The sequence below is a fragment of the Sebastes umbrosus genome, chromosome 13 (genome assembly GCF_015220745.1).
Source record: "Sebastes umbrosus isolate fSebUmb1 chromosome 13, fSebUmb1.pri, whole genome shotgun sequence".
NCBI classification, from domain to species: Eukaryota; Metazoa; Chordata; class Actinopteri; order Perciformes; family Sebastidae; genus Sebastes; species Sebastes umbrosus.
Window position 1 is genome coordinate 21,813,732 of NC_051281.1, and position 14,812 is coordinate 21,828,543.

General features: G+C 36.4%; 1 protein-coding gene across 4 annotated transcripts; it reads right to left on the bottom strand.

The window, feature by feature from the left end:
* Positions 1 to 661: 661 nt before the first annotated feature.
* scel (sciellin) lies at positions 662 to 12,760 on the bottom strand. 4 transcript variants are annotated; one of them, XM_037790953.1, is made up of 23 exons: positions 12,538 to 12,759; positions 11,102 to 11,124; positions 9,414 to 9,438; positions 8,240 to 8,299; positions 8,050 to 8,079; positions 7,843 to 7,887; positions 7,708 to 7,743; positions 7,405 to 7,506; positions 6,856 to 6,927; positions 6,694 to 6,759; positions 6,537 to 6,596; positions 5,207 to 5,278; positions 5,016 to 5,060; positions 4,848 to 4,922; positions 4,706 to 4,762; positions 4,555 to 4,611; positions 3,854 to 3,919; positions 3,682 to 3,723; positions 3,503 to 3,562; positions 3,331 to 3,399; positions 1,885 to 1,993; positions 1,207 to 1,309; positions 662 to 1,078 (listed from the first exon to the last, which is right to left on the bottom strand). In XM_037790953.1, the coding sequence occupies exons 2-23, from the start codon at positions 11,109 to 11,111 to the stop codon at positions 1,062 to 1,064; spliced, it is 1,278 nt and encodes a 425-aa protein (XP_037646881.1). In that variant the 5' UTR covers positions 11,112 to 11,124; positions 12,538 to 12,759; the 3' UTR covers positions 662 to 1,061. The 4 variants fall into 4 exon arrangements, with proteins under 4 accessions (XP_037646881.1, XP_037646879.1, XP_037646880.1 ...); XM_037790951.1 differs by having other exon boundaries at positions 7,843 to 7,890; positions 12,538 to 12,758; XM_037790952.1 differs by having other exon boundaries at positions 4,706 to 4,759; positions 7,843 to 7,890; positions 12,538 to 12,757.
* Positions 12,761 to 14,812: the final 2,052 nt, after the last annotated feature.

Genomic DNA, 14,812 nt, shown 5'->3' on the forward strand with positions numbered 1-14,812 from the left:
AATAAAGTTACTATCTATCTATATCTATCTATATGTATAGATAGATAGATATAGATACATATCTCACTCCATGTCGCTCCTCTATATATATATATATATATATATATCACAATAAAACTTTTTTTTAAATTCAAATATTTTTAATATTCATTTTTAATTATATATATATTTTTTCTTTTTACTCATTGGGAGCCTATAAGTACAAACATGAAAATTATATATATATTACAATAAAACTTTTTTAAAAATTCAAATATTTTTAATATTAATTTTTAATTATAAAAATATATATTTTCTTTTTACTCACTGGGAGCCTATGAGTACAAACATGAAAATGACATCAAGCCTAAATCATTTAGGGTGCCAGATATAACTTATTTCCAAGTCCCAACAACATTATCCCCCAGCCAAACGCCAATGACAAAGTCTCTAAAATGTTTTACATAGGCCTATAGTTTAATTTTTAATATTTATTCATTCAATTGTTTAATTGTATTTTTTCCCCCTAAATGAACATCTAAATGCTCTTTCAAAGACATCCTTATGGAAGAATATTGACTAATTTATTCATTTATTTGCATAGTTAAACTTATTGCGTCTGTACTTGAACCAAGAACAGGGCAACTAAACACCAAAAGAACTGACACATTTTTGGATTAGCATATATTGATTTCCTTTATTGCACACACAAAAAAGCCCCCGGCCCTAAATATTGCATTATCTCCTTTCACGTTACACACAAGAGTCCCCTTAAAGGCTGCAGAATAGAATATCAGAAATACTATCTCAAATTAATGAAAACAGGGTAGATACACAGGCAGCAATATCCCAATGTCAACAACACAGTTAACAGCTATAGCTGCAATAGTGTGTGCATATTACTAAGAAAATGTATATTCATAACGTAACAGTAATTTTTCAAACCACCCAGATAACGCTTTGTCAGCTTGTAAAAACAAGTACAAGTACCATGTCACCCAAAACATACTGATAAATCAAAAAGCAATCCATTTGATCTTTAATCACTTGTGCTTCATCTCCAGTGAAGGCTTGGGAGAAACTCAGCGTCTCCATTTATCTGTGGAATGAAAAAAAATATGTTAGCTGTTTAATTCAAGGTGTTTTCCTAATTTTTCAGCAAAGAAAATAAACAAATACATGAAAACTTTTGACATTCATTTTAATTCCATTTTTTCTTTTTTTTACCTCTGGTGACCTCAAAGCAGTTCTCACAGTGCACCATGCGTTTGTAGATCCACATGCTGTCCCCAGCTCTCATATTACCCAGAGTGCTGTTACACACCTCGCACTGCCAAGACACAAACAAACACTCACATGAGGAAAGAGATTCACGCTGAGAAGTCAGCTGCACTGTTCCTGATAACATGCTGTTGCCAGTGTTAAATGCAAAGTACATTTACTCAAGCGTTGTACTAAAGTATTATTTTGAGATACTTTACTTAAGTATTTCCATTTCATGCAGGTTTATAACTCCACTTCCCTACTATTTCAGAAGGAAAATATTGCACCTTTTACTCCAATCCATTTTTCTGACAGTGATAGTTTCTTGTTACTTTGCTAATTAAAGGCCCTGAACACCCACACATGTGTTTCTAATGAGTCTGGCTGATTAGGCTTCTTGTCAGGTGTAAGTTGGGCGGAAAAATGCAGGGAATTACCATAAACTCTACGTACTAATATGAATTCCACAGAAGGCGTTTTGACATGTCACAGTAAGAAAAGCCCAGAATATATAAATTAATGATGGTAGAGTAATATAGTATTTTTTACAGTGTGATATTGCTACTTTTACTTAGGTAAAGCATCTAAATACTTCTTCGTCAACCACTTTAATGGAATGAGGGAATGAACTAATCTGCTCACTTTAAAGCAGGAAGCGTGGCAGTTGATCTTCATGTCATCCAGCACCATCTTGGCATCCCCAATGAAGGGCTTACGGCAAATGGTGCACAGGTCTTTCTCAAGCACCACCCTGTATGGGACACAAGTGTGTTACAGTATATTAAAAAAACATCAACATCATCATACTGTATATTCTAAGTTCATTATTGAACTTGGAAAAAGTAGTTTTGCAAAAACAATTCTTAGCCCATGCTCCATTCTATACGTGGATTGAAAACTCTGCTAAACCCAGACGAGGAATCCTAAAAACTTTGGTGGTCCCTTGACATTTCCTCTAGCGCCACTATGAGGTTGACATTTGGGAACTGTCTCAAACACTGTTGGATGGATTGCTATGAAATTTACTACGAAATTTGGATGAATTGCAATAACTTTACTTTAACTTTTCACGTAGCACCACCATCAGGTCAAAAATTAAATTTGTCCAATACTTTGGTATATGACCAAATACTGGCAGAATTAAACCTGCAGTAGGCAGAATATTTTTGACATCATTGAAATACAAAACGTCCATAATAACCTTTCAGCATATTGTAATTCAAGTGTTCTGAGAGAAAAATAGACTTCTGCACCTCCTCATGGCTCTGTTTTCAGGCTTTAAAAAAAATCTAGACCGTGACGGGAGACTTTGGCCAATCACAGGTCATTACAGAGAGAGAGTATTCCTATTGGCTGTTCAACGGAAGCAGCTGTCAATCCCTCGCAAACTCTGATCAAACAATCAAACTAGGCAGCGCTGATCAAATATGAATCAATGTTCTGTTACTGTAATGCCTATTTCTCACCTCAAATGTTTTCAGAAACATCTTGTAGTGTACTGTTTGGCTGTAAAATGAGAAAGCTTGCTCCGGCTGGTGGGTGGTGCTTGGTATTTCCTCAACTGATCTCAACATGGCTGCCTGGGCACAAACTTTCTCATTTTACAGCTAAACAGTACACTACAAGATGTTTCTGAAAACATTTTACGTGAGAATTAGGCATTACAGTAACAGAATATTGATTCATTATTGATCAGCGCTGCCTAGTTTGACTGTGAGTGATTGACAGCTGCTCAGAGACGGCAGGCTCCAGCTCGGCTCTGATTGGTTGTTTTCCTCCGGTCTGTGAAATCTTGCAGATGCCATTAGGAGCACCGGAGGACACAGAGGCACATGATTCTTTTCAGATTACCTGTCTCATGCACTACTGTCAGAACATAGTGACCGTTTTATAAAAATAGCTTTGTTTAATCGTATTTGTTCTAATTCTACCCACTGCTGCTTTAATTCCCATCAGCCTTGGTTATATTTCTGTTTTGTGCTAATTAGCAAATGTTAGCATGCTAAACTAAGGTAATGAGCATGGCAAACGTGTTAACATCAGCATGTTAGGGCTTTCACTGTGAGCATGTTGTTGCACTTTTCCTACCTCTCAGGAGCTGCATACACACTCTTCACGGAGGATGAGTAGGTTTGATCTGCCATGTCATCTGACCTGCTGTGAGAGTGACACAGACATCAGTTTCTACAAGAGTCCTGCTTTACTCTCATACATTGTTTCTACACCAATATTAATACCAGCCTTGTTAAACATGGAATACCTGTTGCTCCTGTATGATTTTGAGGAGTAGGAGGAGGTGGGACTGTTGAGACTGCTGTAGCTATATGAAGACAAAAGGAACCACATATGACATGTGAGATTTAGAATATGTCTTCTTTACTATACATTCAAAATAAAAATCATTATGCAAGGGCTTAGTTTGCTCTGCTTCCAACCTACCTGTCTGTTCTGTATGAGTAGTTTTTACTGCTGTAGTCATCGCTGTGTGTGCAAATATAGAGCAGATTAGGGATAATAGAAAAGACTGCACACACATTTTCATCTGGTTGTAGGCCTATAGGCAGACACCCCTGAGAGAGGTGTATGTTTGAGTGTGAGAGATGTTGATTACCTGGGCGCGCTGCTGCTGGAGTAGGAGGTGGTGCGAGTGATGGCAGTATCAGTGTACGGGCTGTAGCTTTGTGACAAAGAGGCATATAGGAATGAGTTGGATAGCAACTGAACATTGCTTATGTATTTATCTGGATCTTTATATTGATATTAGGCCTGAAACACAGACATCACATTATAATTTACATATCACAAATACCATTTTTGTTATACCAGTTGTCTCAATAAAGCTTCTTAATTCTTGACTAAACACTTGCAAAACTTGCAAAACAAAAATGAAAAAATGATCCTGATTGATAGCACAAAATTTATAGACGATCATACTGTACATACTTATGGAGGACAGAACCTACCACAATAAAGAAATTAATACATTTAAGTTAATAAAATAAATAAATAAATGGGGAAATTAAATATAAGAGTATATAAATAGGGGAATTAATACAAAGGTAAATAAATAAATAAAACAGAAATATCAATTTATGTCACATTTTATCAATGCATTAATGCCTACATTTATTTTTAATATTATTTTTGGTACATTTAATGCATATTAATTTGTTTATTGAATATTTTATTCATTTATTTTTTCTATTTTTGCAGGTTCTGTCCTCTGTATATAGTATTTCTCTGTAAACAGACAATGTACTTCAGATGGCATCAACCCCCATCTTATCCTACTTGAGTAGTCAGCATGTTTACCTGCTGCTGGTTCTGCGGGTGGAGGATGTTGGCGATGACAGAGTTGGGCTGTCTCCTCTAAATGGCACAAAAGACAATGTCAAAAGAAACTGGGATAACTATGTTGTAAAGAACTATTGCACAATCTCAGTTCTTCAAATCCAGCACTCACCCTCTGCTGCTCTCCACTGTGATGATCTCTCTCTGGGTGATGCTGCTGCTGCTGCTGGTCCCAACAAAATGACAATGTGATTATTTCAATGACAGTAAATGGTTGCATGTTTCGTGAAAAGTTGTTCACTGAGATGTCTCACCTGACAGGAGAAGGCAAACTAGATACAGATGTAATGGTTTTTGGCAGGAGGGTGCCATACAGGTCATCCTCAGCCCTGCAAGACAACAAGATTGTAAATATATGGTGATTAATGTATGAGTGCAAAAGTATCTTTATTAATACAAATTTTGACGAAGGTTTATCTTACGTGGAGGAAGACGTCCTTGTTGTGGTTGTAGTTTTAAAACCATTTCTGAAGAAAAAAAATTACAAAACATTTTTATCTGACTGTCTGGCATTGACTCAGTACTGGAGAAAATATACAGCATACAATTACCGATTGCCTGGCATTATTATCAATGTAATACATTTTCTAGGCTAGTTGAATGAAAGTATCACCTGCTCTCTGTGGGTGAGTAATCACTCTTGGGAGATGGGGAGACCAGTGTGTCAAAAAGTTTGTCCTCGGCACTGCACAGAAATACAGGTTAAATTGTAAATGATTTGCATGTATTGATTTGAGTAAGGGTGCTTTTTATTGCTTATGAATTCAACTTTTCTTTTCCAAGAGGAATATTCTGTTATCTGTTCTTTCAAAAGCTACATAGTCTCACCTTAATGCAAAAAAAGAAATGAATAGTGGTCAGATAATATTACTAAAAATGATTGATAAAAAGTCATTATTGTAGCTATCCATTGTTATACTGGCTCTAAGGCACAAAGACACAATGAAGGGGGCTCCAGGCATTGCAAGACCATGCAGTCACACACCAGTCACACGCATACATCTGGGCCTCCAATTAATTGTTTTCAAAGTGGGGTCTGGGGACTCCCCGGGGTCCTCGAGGGGGTTCCAGGGGGTCCCCAGCAAAAAGGGGAATAATTAATTTTCACTATAATTCCATCCAGCATAAATCCTATCAGTTGGGGGACCCTGGGACAAAATCTTATCAAATGGGGGTCCGTGGTCTAATTTGTGTCAGTTTAGAGGTCCTTGACGTGAAAAAGTTTGAGATTAAACTGTCTCTAGATGTGGAGATGAAAATTCATTATGTATGGGGCAGGATCAGTGAAATTGCGGTATATAGAGGATACCCTTATTTACGTCATGGTTTTAAAGGATAAGGCCAACACTAGTCTATATTTTACTTTTTGTCAACAAATCCCATGAAACCAACAATCAATATTTTAAGACTTGTCTGCCCTGTCGGTGGCATTCAGCTCCAAGCCCATTGGTTTCTACTGAAGATGTAAATAATCCTATCATTTAATTTGTAAAAAAAAAAAAAAAAAAAAAGGCTCAGTCATGCATGTCCTTAATCCGCTGGGTAGTTTTTAGCAAACATTACTCAAACAGGAGTAAATGGTGCATTTAATGGGGGACTATTACTGAATATTTATAGCAGTAGGGTTGTTGTCTGTGGGGTTGACTCAAAATACACTACAATGGCCAATGTTCTTTGTAATAAAGGAGCTTAGTAAGGCTCACCGATGTGTTTTTACTTGTTTTTGGACAATAGAGTTTACATAGGAGTAAGATATGTCAGGCTTTGGCTCCACGGGCAGTACTTGTTAGTAGGATCAGTTCATTGTTGGTTTTCATATTTTGATGGGATTTGTTGGCAATAAAAAAAATATAAAATATCACCAGACGTATCCTTTGATATTATCTATGAAAAAAGTACTTTCATCTGACTAACTTAAATAAAATGGATAGGATGAAACTCACTAAGTAGTGTCTGGGCTGCTTTTCACTATCACAGTCTCAGTTGAGGAGACAGTGGTTTGGCTGTAAAGAAGAAGATATATGTTATTACAGAACATAATTACTGATTGCCTCATGATCAATGTAATTATTTTTCTAAGTTTGATGAATGAAATATCACCTGTCTACGGGTGAGCCATCCGTGATAGATGAAGGGATGAGTGAGTCGTAAAGTTGGTCCCCCACACTGCACAGAAATACAGGTTAAATAATTGAAAGTGATGTATAGATTTAAATTGCACTGTGATTTAAAAATAATGTGAGATATCTGCTAATATCTTACTCTTTATCACTGGTATAGGTTGTCTCAGTCACTTTGGTTGATCTGCTAGGTGAGTAGCTTGTGTATTGTGACCTGTGTGAGAAGATATTAAGTACATTTACTCAAGTACTGAAGTTAAGTACAATCCTGAGTTACTTGTACTTGAGTATTTCCATTTTCTGCTATTTTATACTTCTACTCCTCTACATTTCAGTGTAAAATATTGTACTTTTTACTCCATTACATGTATCTGACAGCTACAATTACTGGTTACTTTTCAGATTTAAATGTTACATTTAAAACAATGGACTAGTTTATAAAACACAATGAATTGTTAAAGATTAAACCAGTGATTTGCAGAATTGAGACAGTCAGCGGCCCAAACAGGTAAAGTTATCATATAGTTCACAAAAAAACAACAAATAGAGAAGAGTACTTTTCTGTACTTTTACAGACATTTTCAATGCAGGACTTTGATTTTGTAATGGATTATTTTTGCATTATTACTGGTACTTTTACTTAAGTAAAGGATCTGAGTGCTTCTTCTGCTGATGATTAATATATATTTACCCTTGGCTTGAAGACTTGACCCGCTCACTGAATGTCTGGGTGGTGGTGGTGGTGGTGGTCTCAGTGGTTGAGCCATCCCTGGAGACCGAAGTGGTCCTGGTGCTGAATGAGGAGTAATACAAAACAAATTTACAAGATGCTCAGGTGTTGTATTTTCTTTCGGTGGTTGGATGCAAGTATTTCTTGTGAACCTCTGTGACAATAATCTTGGAAGTGGTGGTTCTGTTGTGACCCAATACACATTATATTTATTGATCTCTGTTGATTTTTGCTTTGTGTGTAATAGACTAGAGCTTTACATACCTGCTGGAAGGATCTGAGTTCTGGCTTGAGTATGTGCTGCAACAAAGAGACAGATTATTCAGATGATTTCATAAAAAAAATTTAAAAAAAAAAGTTAGATATTGTACCATTAGTTGTGTTATTATGAAAATGTACTTTTTCACGTAGGAGGATGTAGTGGAACGGGAAGGGGGGATGCTTCTACTAGAAGAGAAGCATTATTAGTAATTATTCATTTTATTGTTATTTTTTAATAATTATTAGTAATTAAAGTCACTGAAAGTGCCTTAACTTGGACAAAGGATTCAAGTACAAAAAAGCATTACAGTGTTGCACTGTAAAAACTATAAATACTGTACCAACCTGCTGACCGTATCATCCTGACCTCCAAACCTGCAACGGCAGAAATCACAATCAGAGGCTCTGCTCATTCAAGTGTTTTTTTTTAATAACTGCTAACATGATAACAACATGATGTTTATTTAAAAACAAAAATGTATATACATTAGAACATCAGTATAAAAAGATACCAGAATGTTTATTAAAATCATACATCTTGCTGAGAGCCCCCACACTCCTCCTTGGAGGCCTTATGACTTCTCCTTCAGCTTGACTGTAAACAAAAGACATAAAATCACATTAAGTAAAAGGATGAATGACTGAGTTGCCACAGTGAATAATAGTTTCCCATTATATTGACTTTTATTTGAGTTACACTTAATTTCTTGTTGTTGGCGATTGTTGCAATGTGCAAAGTATGGGTACGAGTAGGTCTAGTGATGTCTTCTGTGATTGTGTTTATTTTTTTTAATGAAATGCTGTTGTCAGGCTATTTAATTAGGCTTTATCAGTTGCTATAAGCCCCATAGATGTGGGTCAATAGGGGCCTACTACACCCACCAGTAGGTTTTAGTATCTATTCACATGGTAGATCACTGAAAGAAGGTATAAAAGAACACAACAGCGACCTCTAGCGACCGTAGTAAATATGACAGAAGCAGAAGCGGAAGTCAGGTGCTGTAGTATTGACAGTGTGAAACTCTATGAGGGGTGGAGGTCGGGGACGATGGATGGGACACAAAACACAGAACTTTCACCCAGGATACCGGACTTGTCTTTGTGTTTGTAGCTATTTTAACCCAAAACACAATGTTTTTCTTAACAAAGTGTTTCTTTTTTTGCCTAAACCTAAAGAAGTTGTAGTTTTATTGCCTAAACCTAAAGAAGTTGTAGTTTTGTTGCCTAAAGCTAAAGAAGTCTTTTTGTTTGTGTTCAAAATGTAATGTTTCATTCAATTTTACAACATATTAGAACATGTTGCTTTTAAGTTTCACATTCACTTTTACAACGTAGTAGACCTCAACTGACCCACATCTATGGTGCTTATAGTGACTGATAACGCCTATTCAATGGCCTGATAACAGTCGAATCGGGGGAATTTCCCTATCTATATATCTATCTATCTATCTAGTTGACATGTTTGTTTTACCCAACAGTAGTTTCACTGCGATGGCTTTGAACAGATTTGGTATAGTTTTGGTCTCGGCTGAAAGAAGACCACAAATGAATTCACCCATACTACCAGGGGTGATTCAACACTGTGTCTTGCCAAAATAATGTAGAAGGAGGCTTTTTCACTACTGCAAGTCACACCCAACAGTTCTGACATGTCCTAGGTGTATGTGTCTGCCAGTGTGGAACATTGTATCTGTGTTTACATGACTTACCCGCCAAGCTCATCCCCGTACTTGCCTTTTAGGTGTAAACACAAGACAAGGAAAACGTTAGTATCTCCAGCTTACATATTCAAAGCATGCATCTACACAAGCAGGTAAAGACTTATATTGACTTAATTTAATACAATAGAGCCTATTAGATATGAACTAATTAAAATGTTCTCTGCTACTACAATTACCTAAATGTTGTGGAAAATGAGAATAGCGGAATGGATGTATTTATGAACAGTTATGATTCTACAAACGTCTACAAACTTTTACCTTTTCGTCTTTGATACATGTACATTTTACATTTTTATATACTGAAAAATTGCATGGCCTATAATACATTTCATGATTTTAATAATTATATAACACACGTTTATATTTTTTCCTTGATTTTAATCTTTACATGTTTTTTTCTAATTCAGATTTGTTCCTCTTATTCTAATCATTATTCTGTATTGTGCACAGGCCTTTTAAGCACAGCCTCAAAAATGTGTTGTTTTTTGTTATTGTCTTTTATCTACTTTACTGTTTTTTAATCAATTTTCATCTATTTTATTTGTATTGTGTGATTTCATTTTGCATCGCTTCTATTTCTCCTATGCATTAGTCTCAAATTGTTTTACTGTCTTGTTATCAGCTTGTTCAGTCATCTGTAATGCCCTTTGACACTTTGTCTTGCACTGACCTGTATGAAAGGTGCTATAAATGTTTAATTGTTTGATTGATATGACACCCTGCAATTGTTGCACATATTCAAAGAATAGAAGATTTCATTTGTCACTTGCTCAAACAATGCGTGCAGTGAAATGCAGGATGGCATACTTTTAAACTTGCAGTAGGCAGAATGTTTTTGGCATCATTGGGCAAAAATTCCATAATAACTTTTCAGCATATTGTAATTCAAGTGCTCTGAGAGAAAACTAGACTTCTGCACCTCCTCATGGCTCTGTTTTCAGGCTTTAAAAAATCTAGCCTGTGACGGGAGACTTTGACCAATCACAGGACATTTCAGAGAGAGAGAGAGAGCGTTCCTATTGGCTGTGCTCCGGCTGGTCAGCTTGGTATTTCCTCCACTGATCTCAACATGGCTTCTGGGTCACAAACTTTCTCATTTTACAGCTAAACAGTCCACTACAGGATGTTTCTGAAAACATTTGAGGCAAGAAATAGGCATTACAGTAACAGAATACTGATTCATATTTGATCAGCGCTGCCTAGTTTGACAGTTTGATCAGAGTTCGCAAGTGATTGACAGCTGCTTAGATACGGCAAGGCTCTGGCTCGGCTCTGATTGGTTGTTTTTCTCCGGTCTGTGAAATCTTGCAGATGCCATTAGGAACACCGGAGGACACAGAGGCACATGATTTTTTTTCAGATTACCTGTCTCACTACTGTCCGGATATAGTGACTGTTTTATAAAAATAACTTTTTTAAATCATATTTGCTCCAATTCTACCCACTTCTGCTTTAAAGCTGTGCTTAAAGACTTTTGTGCAATAAATAATAATGATAAGAATAAAAGCTGAAATAGGTATCAGAGCAAAAATTAAATATAAAGGATGAAATCTCAAAGATAAAAAAAACCCTATAAAATAAGTATTATAAAATTGTATGAGCATCATGCGACAAATGTACCTTTGAATATTGACAAAATATTGACATTTTATTATTTGATATTTCTCAATACATACCAGTGGACATTTTGTAACTTCACCTGTAAGTGTGAAAAAACAAGAAGGGAATTCATCACATAGTGAAACTACACAGTACATTAGCCACTAGGTGGTGCTGTGGGCTGAGACCTTTCATATACAGTGCATGAAGTTTCACCTGAGATGAGATCACTACACCAGCTTAAGAATCAGTACTTATCTACAGTCTATTTGTGTCATCTTTTCTCCTTATATGCACTTCCTCATCGGGCTAGTTTTGTGAACATGTCATACCTAGTTTGTCACCGTGTCTGACGTATATAACAAATGACATTCTGCTCAACCCCAGCCTCACTGATTAAACCTTAAACTGGTTTGTCTTGCTCTCCCACATGAAGACACACCTACTCTCCATAACACACCTTCTCCAAACACACCATTGTCAGCAAAACAGAGGGGCGTACTGGTGACATGCCATTAGCTATTGATGATAAAGATTGTGCACTTTCGACTACATGCAAGCTCAGGCACAAACACTGTCATTAGGAGAACCTTACGGCAGATAGCTGAAGCTGTACAGAAGTTGTAACTGTAAATTCAACATTTGTCCAATTATCAGTCACACAAACTGTCTGATGAGGGCTATTTGTCCAAAAATAGTGTGTTTAGTGTTGTGGTTGTCTAAATTATTTTTCCTTGTGTGAAGTACATGATAGCAACAGATATCTTGAGGTATAGTGCTGAAACAGAACTTGTCTTTGAGCTTTCTGAATTGTTGAGATCATTGTCAAAAATGAACTGAATCATTTTAAGATAGATTAATTTGAATATCTTACACTTTTTGAGCCTTTTTGAAATTTTACAACTTTCCTTTTGAGGATTACACAATAATTATCCAAATGTATACTGTCCAATAACACACTGGTTCTGAAATCAGTTGTTGTATTTCTACAGGGTGATTTAAATATGTTGTTACTACACATGATCTTTAGCTTAATGTAGTTTGGACAGAAAACTCTATCAAGGCATAGCATAGTTGTTTCAACCGTACAGGGAGGCACTTAAAACAGTGCAAATTACGAATGTTTGCTAAGCCCTATCATTGTTCTAGGTAAAAGGTTCATGTTAAGCAATAAGCGTTAACAGCAAGCTTAGACATGAAATCCTCTGTGTGTGTGCGTGTGTGTGTGTGTGTGTATGTGTGTTTGATGTATCCCCACTCTCAATAAGTTATGCATTTCATTCCTCAAAGTAAAGTCACTTAAAAAGAAAGTAAAAGTACATCATTACACAATTTACAATATGCATTTGTTTCTGTTTATCCAGGGACCATTGCACCTTCGTCTCAAAGAACTCACACTTAAAATCATTACTTATTTTTCCAAGCACTTTTTTAAAAATCTGAAATATCTTTATACAAAAATATCAGTGAAAACTAGAAATTGTAAGTATTTGGAAAGAGACGGGCTACGTACCTCAAACAGACGACTGTGTGACTCGTTGAACAGACAAACTCTCACTACGGCTCAGGTCTCCACACCTGTGTATTACTCTGTAGTTTGCAATCACACCCTTGTCATTCCTTCTGCTTTTAACCTGACGGGAGGAGATTCCAAGGCCACCCAAGGGTGTGGCTTGAGACAACACTCATAGCATACTCTCGCTCTCTCTACATTTTTCTCTTTCCGTCAACAGCATTTTTGCCTTCATAATTGTTGTGGAGTCTGTTTGCAGTTTTAAAAAAAAGGAATTGGGTGGAGTGCTGAAGGACCTGCACGTCAACTTAGGTGTCAAGGAAGCATAACTGCGATGTGGGTGTGGTAGTTTGTGCTTCCTTGAAATGAATGAAATCTGATTTGATAGAGATACTGTTGAATAGTAGTCTCCTATTTGAAATATTTGATTCATATTCACTGTGACATAGTGCAAGTAGAACTATAATAAATATGAATAGTTAGTCTAGATATAAGACTCACCAGCCACTTTGAACTTATCATGAGAAAGAAAGCCCCCCCTACAAAGTATTAACCTGTATTATGACTGTGTATTAATATATCTTTTTAATACTTTAATACTGGCTGACAGTGGACTTTTGCACTGTACACATGTATGCTAATAAAAGAACTGTTAAAACAAAAGGTGGTTTCAACTGGGTTTTCAGGTTGTTCAGGTCTCATGTTATGGGATGAATCATCGCTGGCCTAGGTCTGATAAATGAAGTGCGTTCACCTTCACAGTGTGGTCACAAAGGTAACAAGAGGGGCACATATCACACAAGTGGCTACTGACGCCTGAGCAAGTCTCACCACAGTCACTGAAACGGTGAATGGAACTTCTACTAAATGGCATTTAATATCAGGTATAATTATTTTGATTAAGACCAAGTTATCTGTAGAGCCATCCAAAGGGAAGTACCTGAGTTAATTGCTTCATGATAGTTATGGGAGATTTAGGGTTACATAGGGATACATAGAAGTCCACAATCATCACATAAAACGTAAGTGACAGTCAGACTTTACAACTATAAATGCCATACTGTCTGTAACTGTGAGCTTCCTGTTTGGGAGTGCCGTGTTTTGAGTGATCAAAGGTATGAAAGGTGCATAGCATGCAGGGGTGTGACAACATGGTGCGTCCCTCCTAGTCATGATGAGAGCACGAAAGGAATGCAGACTATCTGCACTGACCAAACTACTAGGCTAAATGTCGACAGGCCGAGGAATTTTTTTTATAAAAAGACATACGTGTATGATAAGTACAGCTGAATATCACATTTTAAAGGATTCACAATAACAATTAACCATGTTCACTTCAGTCTAACTGAGTTAGCAACATGCTCAGCTAATTGAAGGCATACATAATTAACTTTAAGTAAGAAAATAACTACAATCAAACTTTCACACGTTGGTATTGTTCTCATTAAGAAACAGCTGCAAAATCCTAAAATGAATTCTTGCAGTCAAAAATGATCTCCTGACCTCTTTATGGATGCATAAATGAAAGTGGGAATGACTGACACTGGATGGCACTAGAGCTATAATGATGGAAATGACAATAGTGATTGTACCACTGTGTTACAGTTTTTCTCATTCGCTTTTGCTCAATTCTTGAATGGGAATATTTTTTTGCAGAAGAGCAAGTACAAACACACACATGGCTTGTCGATCAAAACTTATGAGTTGATTCTCAGTGAAATTGTCGTCCTCTTTATCATACTCTTCATGACTTTTAAACATTCTTTCATCGTTTGAGCCATCACATGCAAAATGATCCATTCAATTATCAAAATCTGTCAGACATACATGTATATTCCATACATATCTATGACGAGGAGGAGCAATTTGCGGTTTTTGAACTGAACTACTGTACCGCAGTTGTTTTTTTTCCATTCTTGCAGGGTTGTTGTTGTTGTTTTTTTGGCATAGAATTCATTTTGTGGAAAAATGTCTTTTCACTGTACAGTATATGACTTTAAATGAAAGATCAAAAGTGAATTTGCTGTTTACAGTACATGTAACACGTTGCTACACAAATAATTGTACTGTATACATACACATGTGCATATCCCTTTTCTGTGTAGCTACTACAGTACTGAGTTTTTCCAGTAAATTTTGACCTACTGTTGAAATCGGGCTCTAAAAAGTTCCGTGCGATACACAACAGCATTCAGCTAGACAGAACTGACATTCTTGTATCGTAGGCCTACAGTAAGCAGTCAGTGTCAATAAAAAAGTAGAACAAAACAGTATA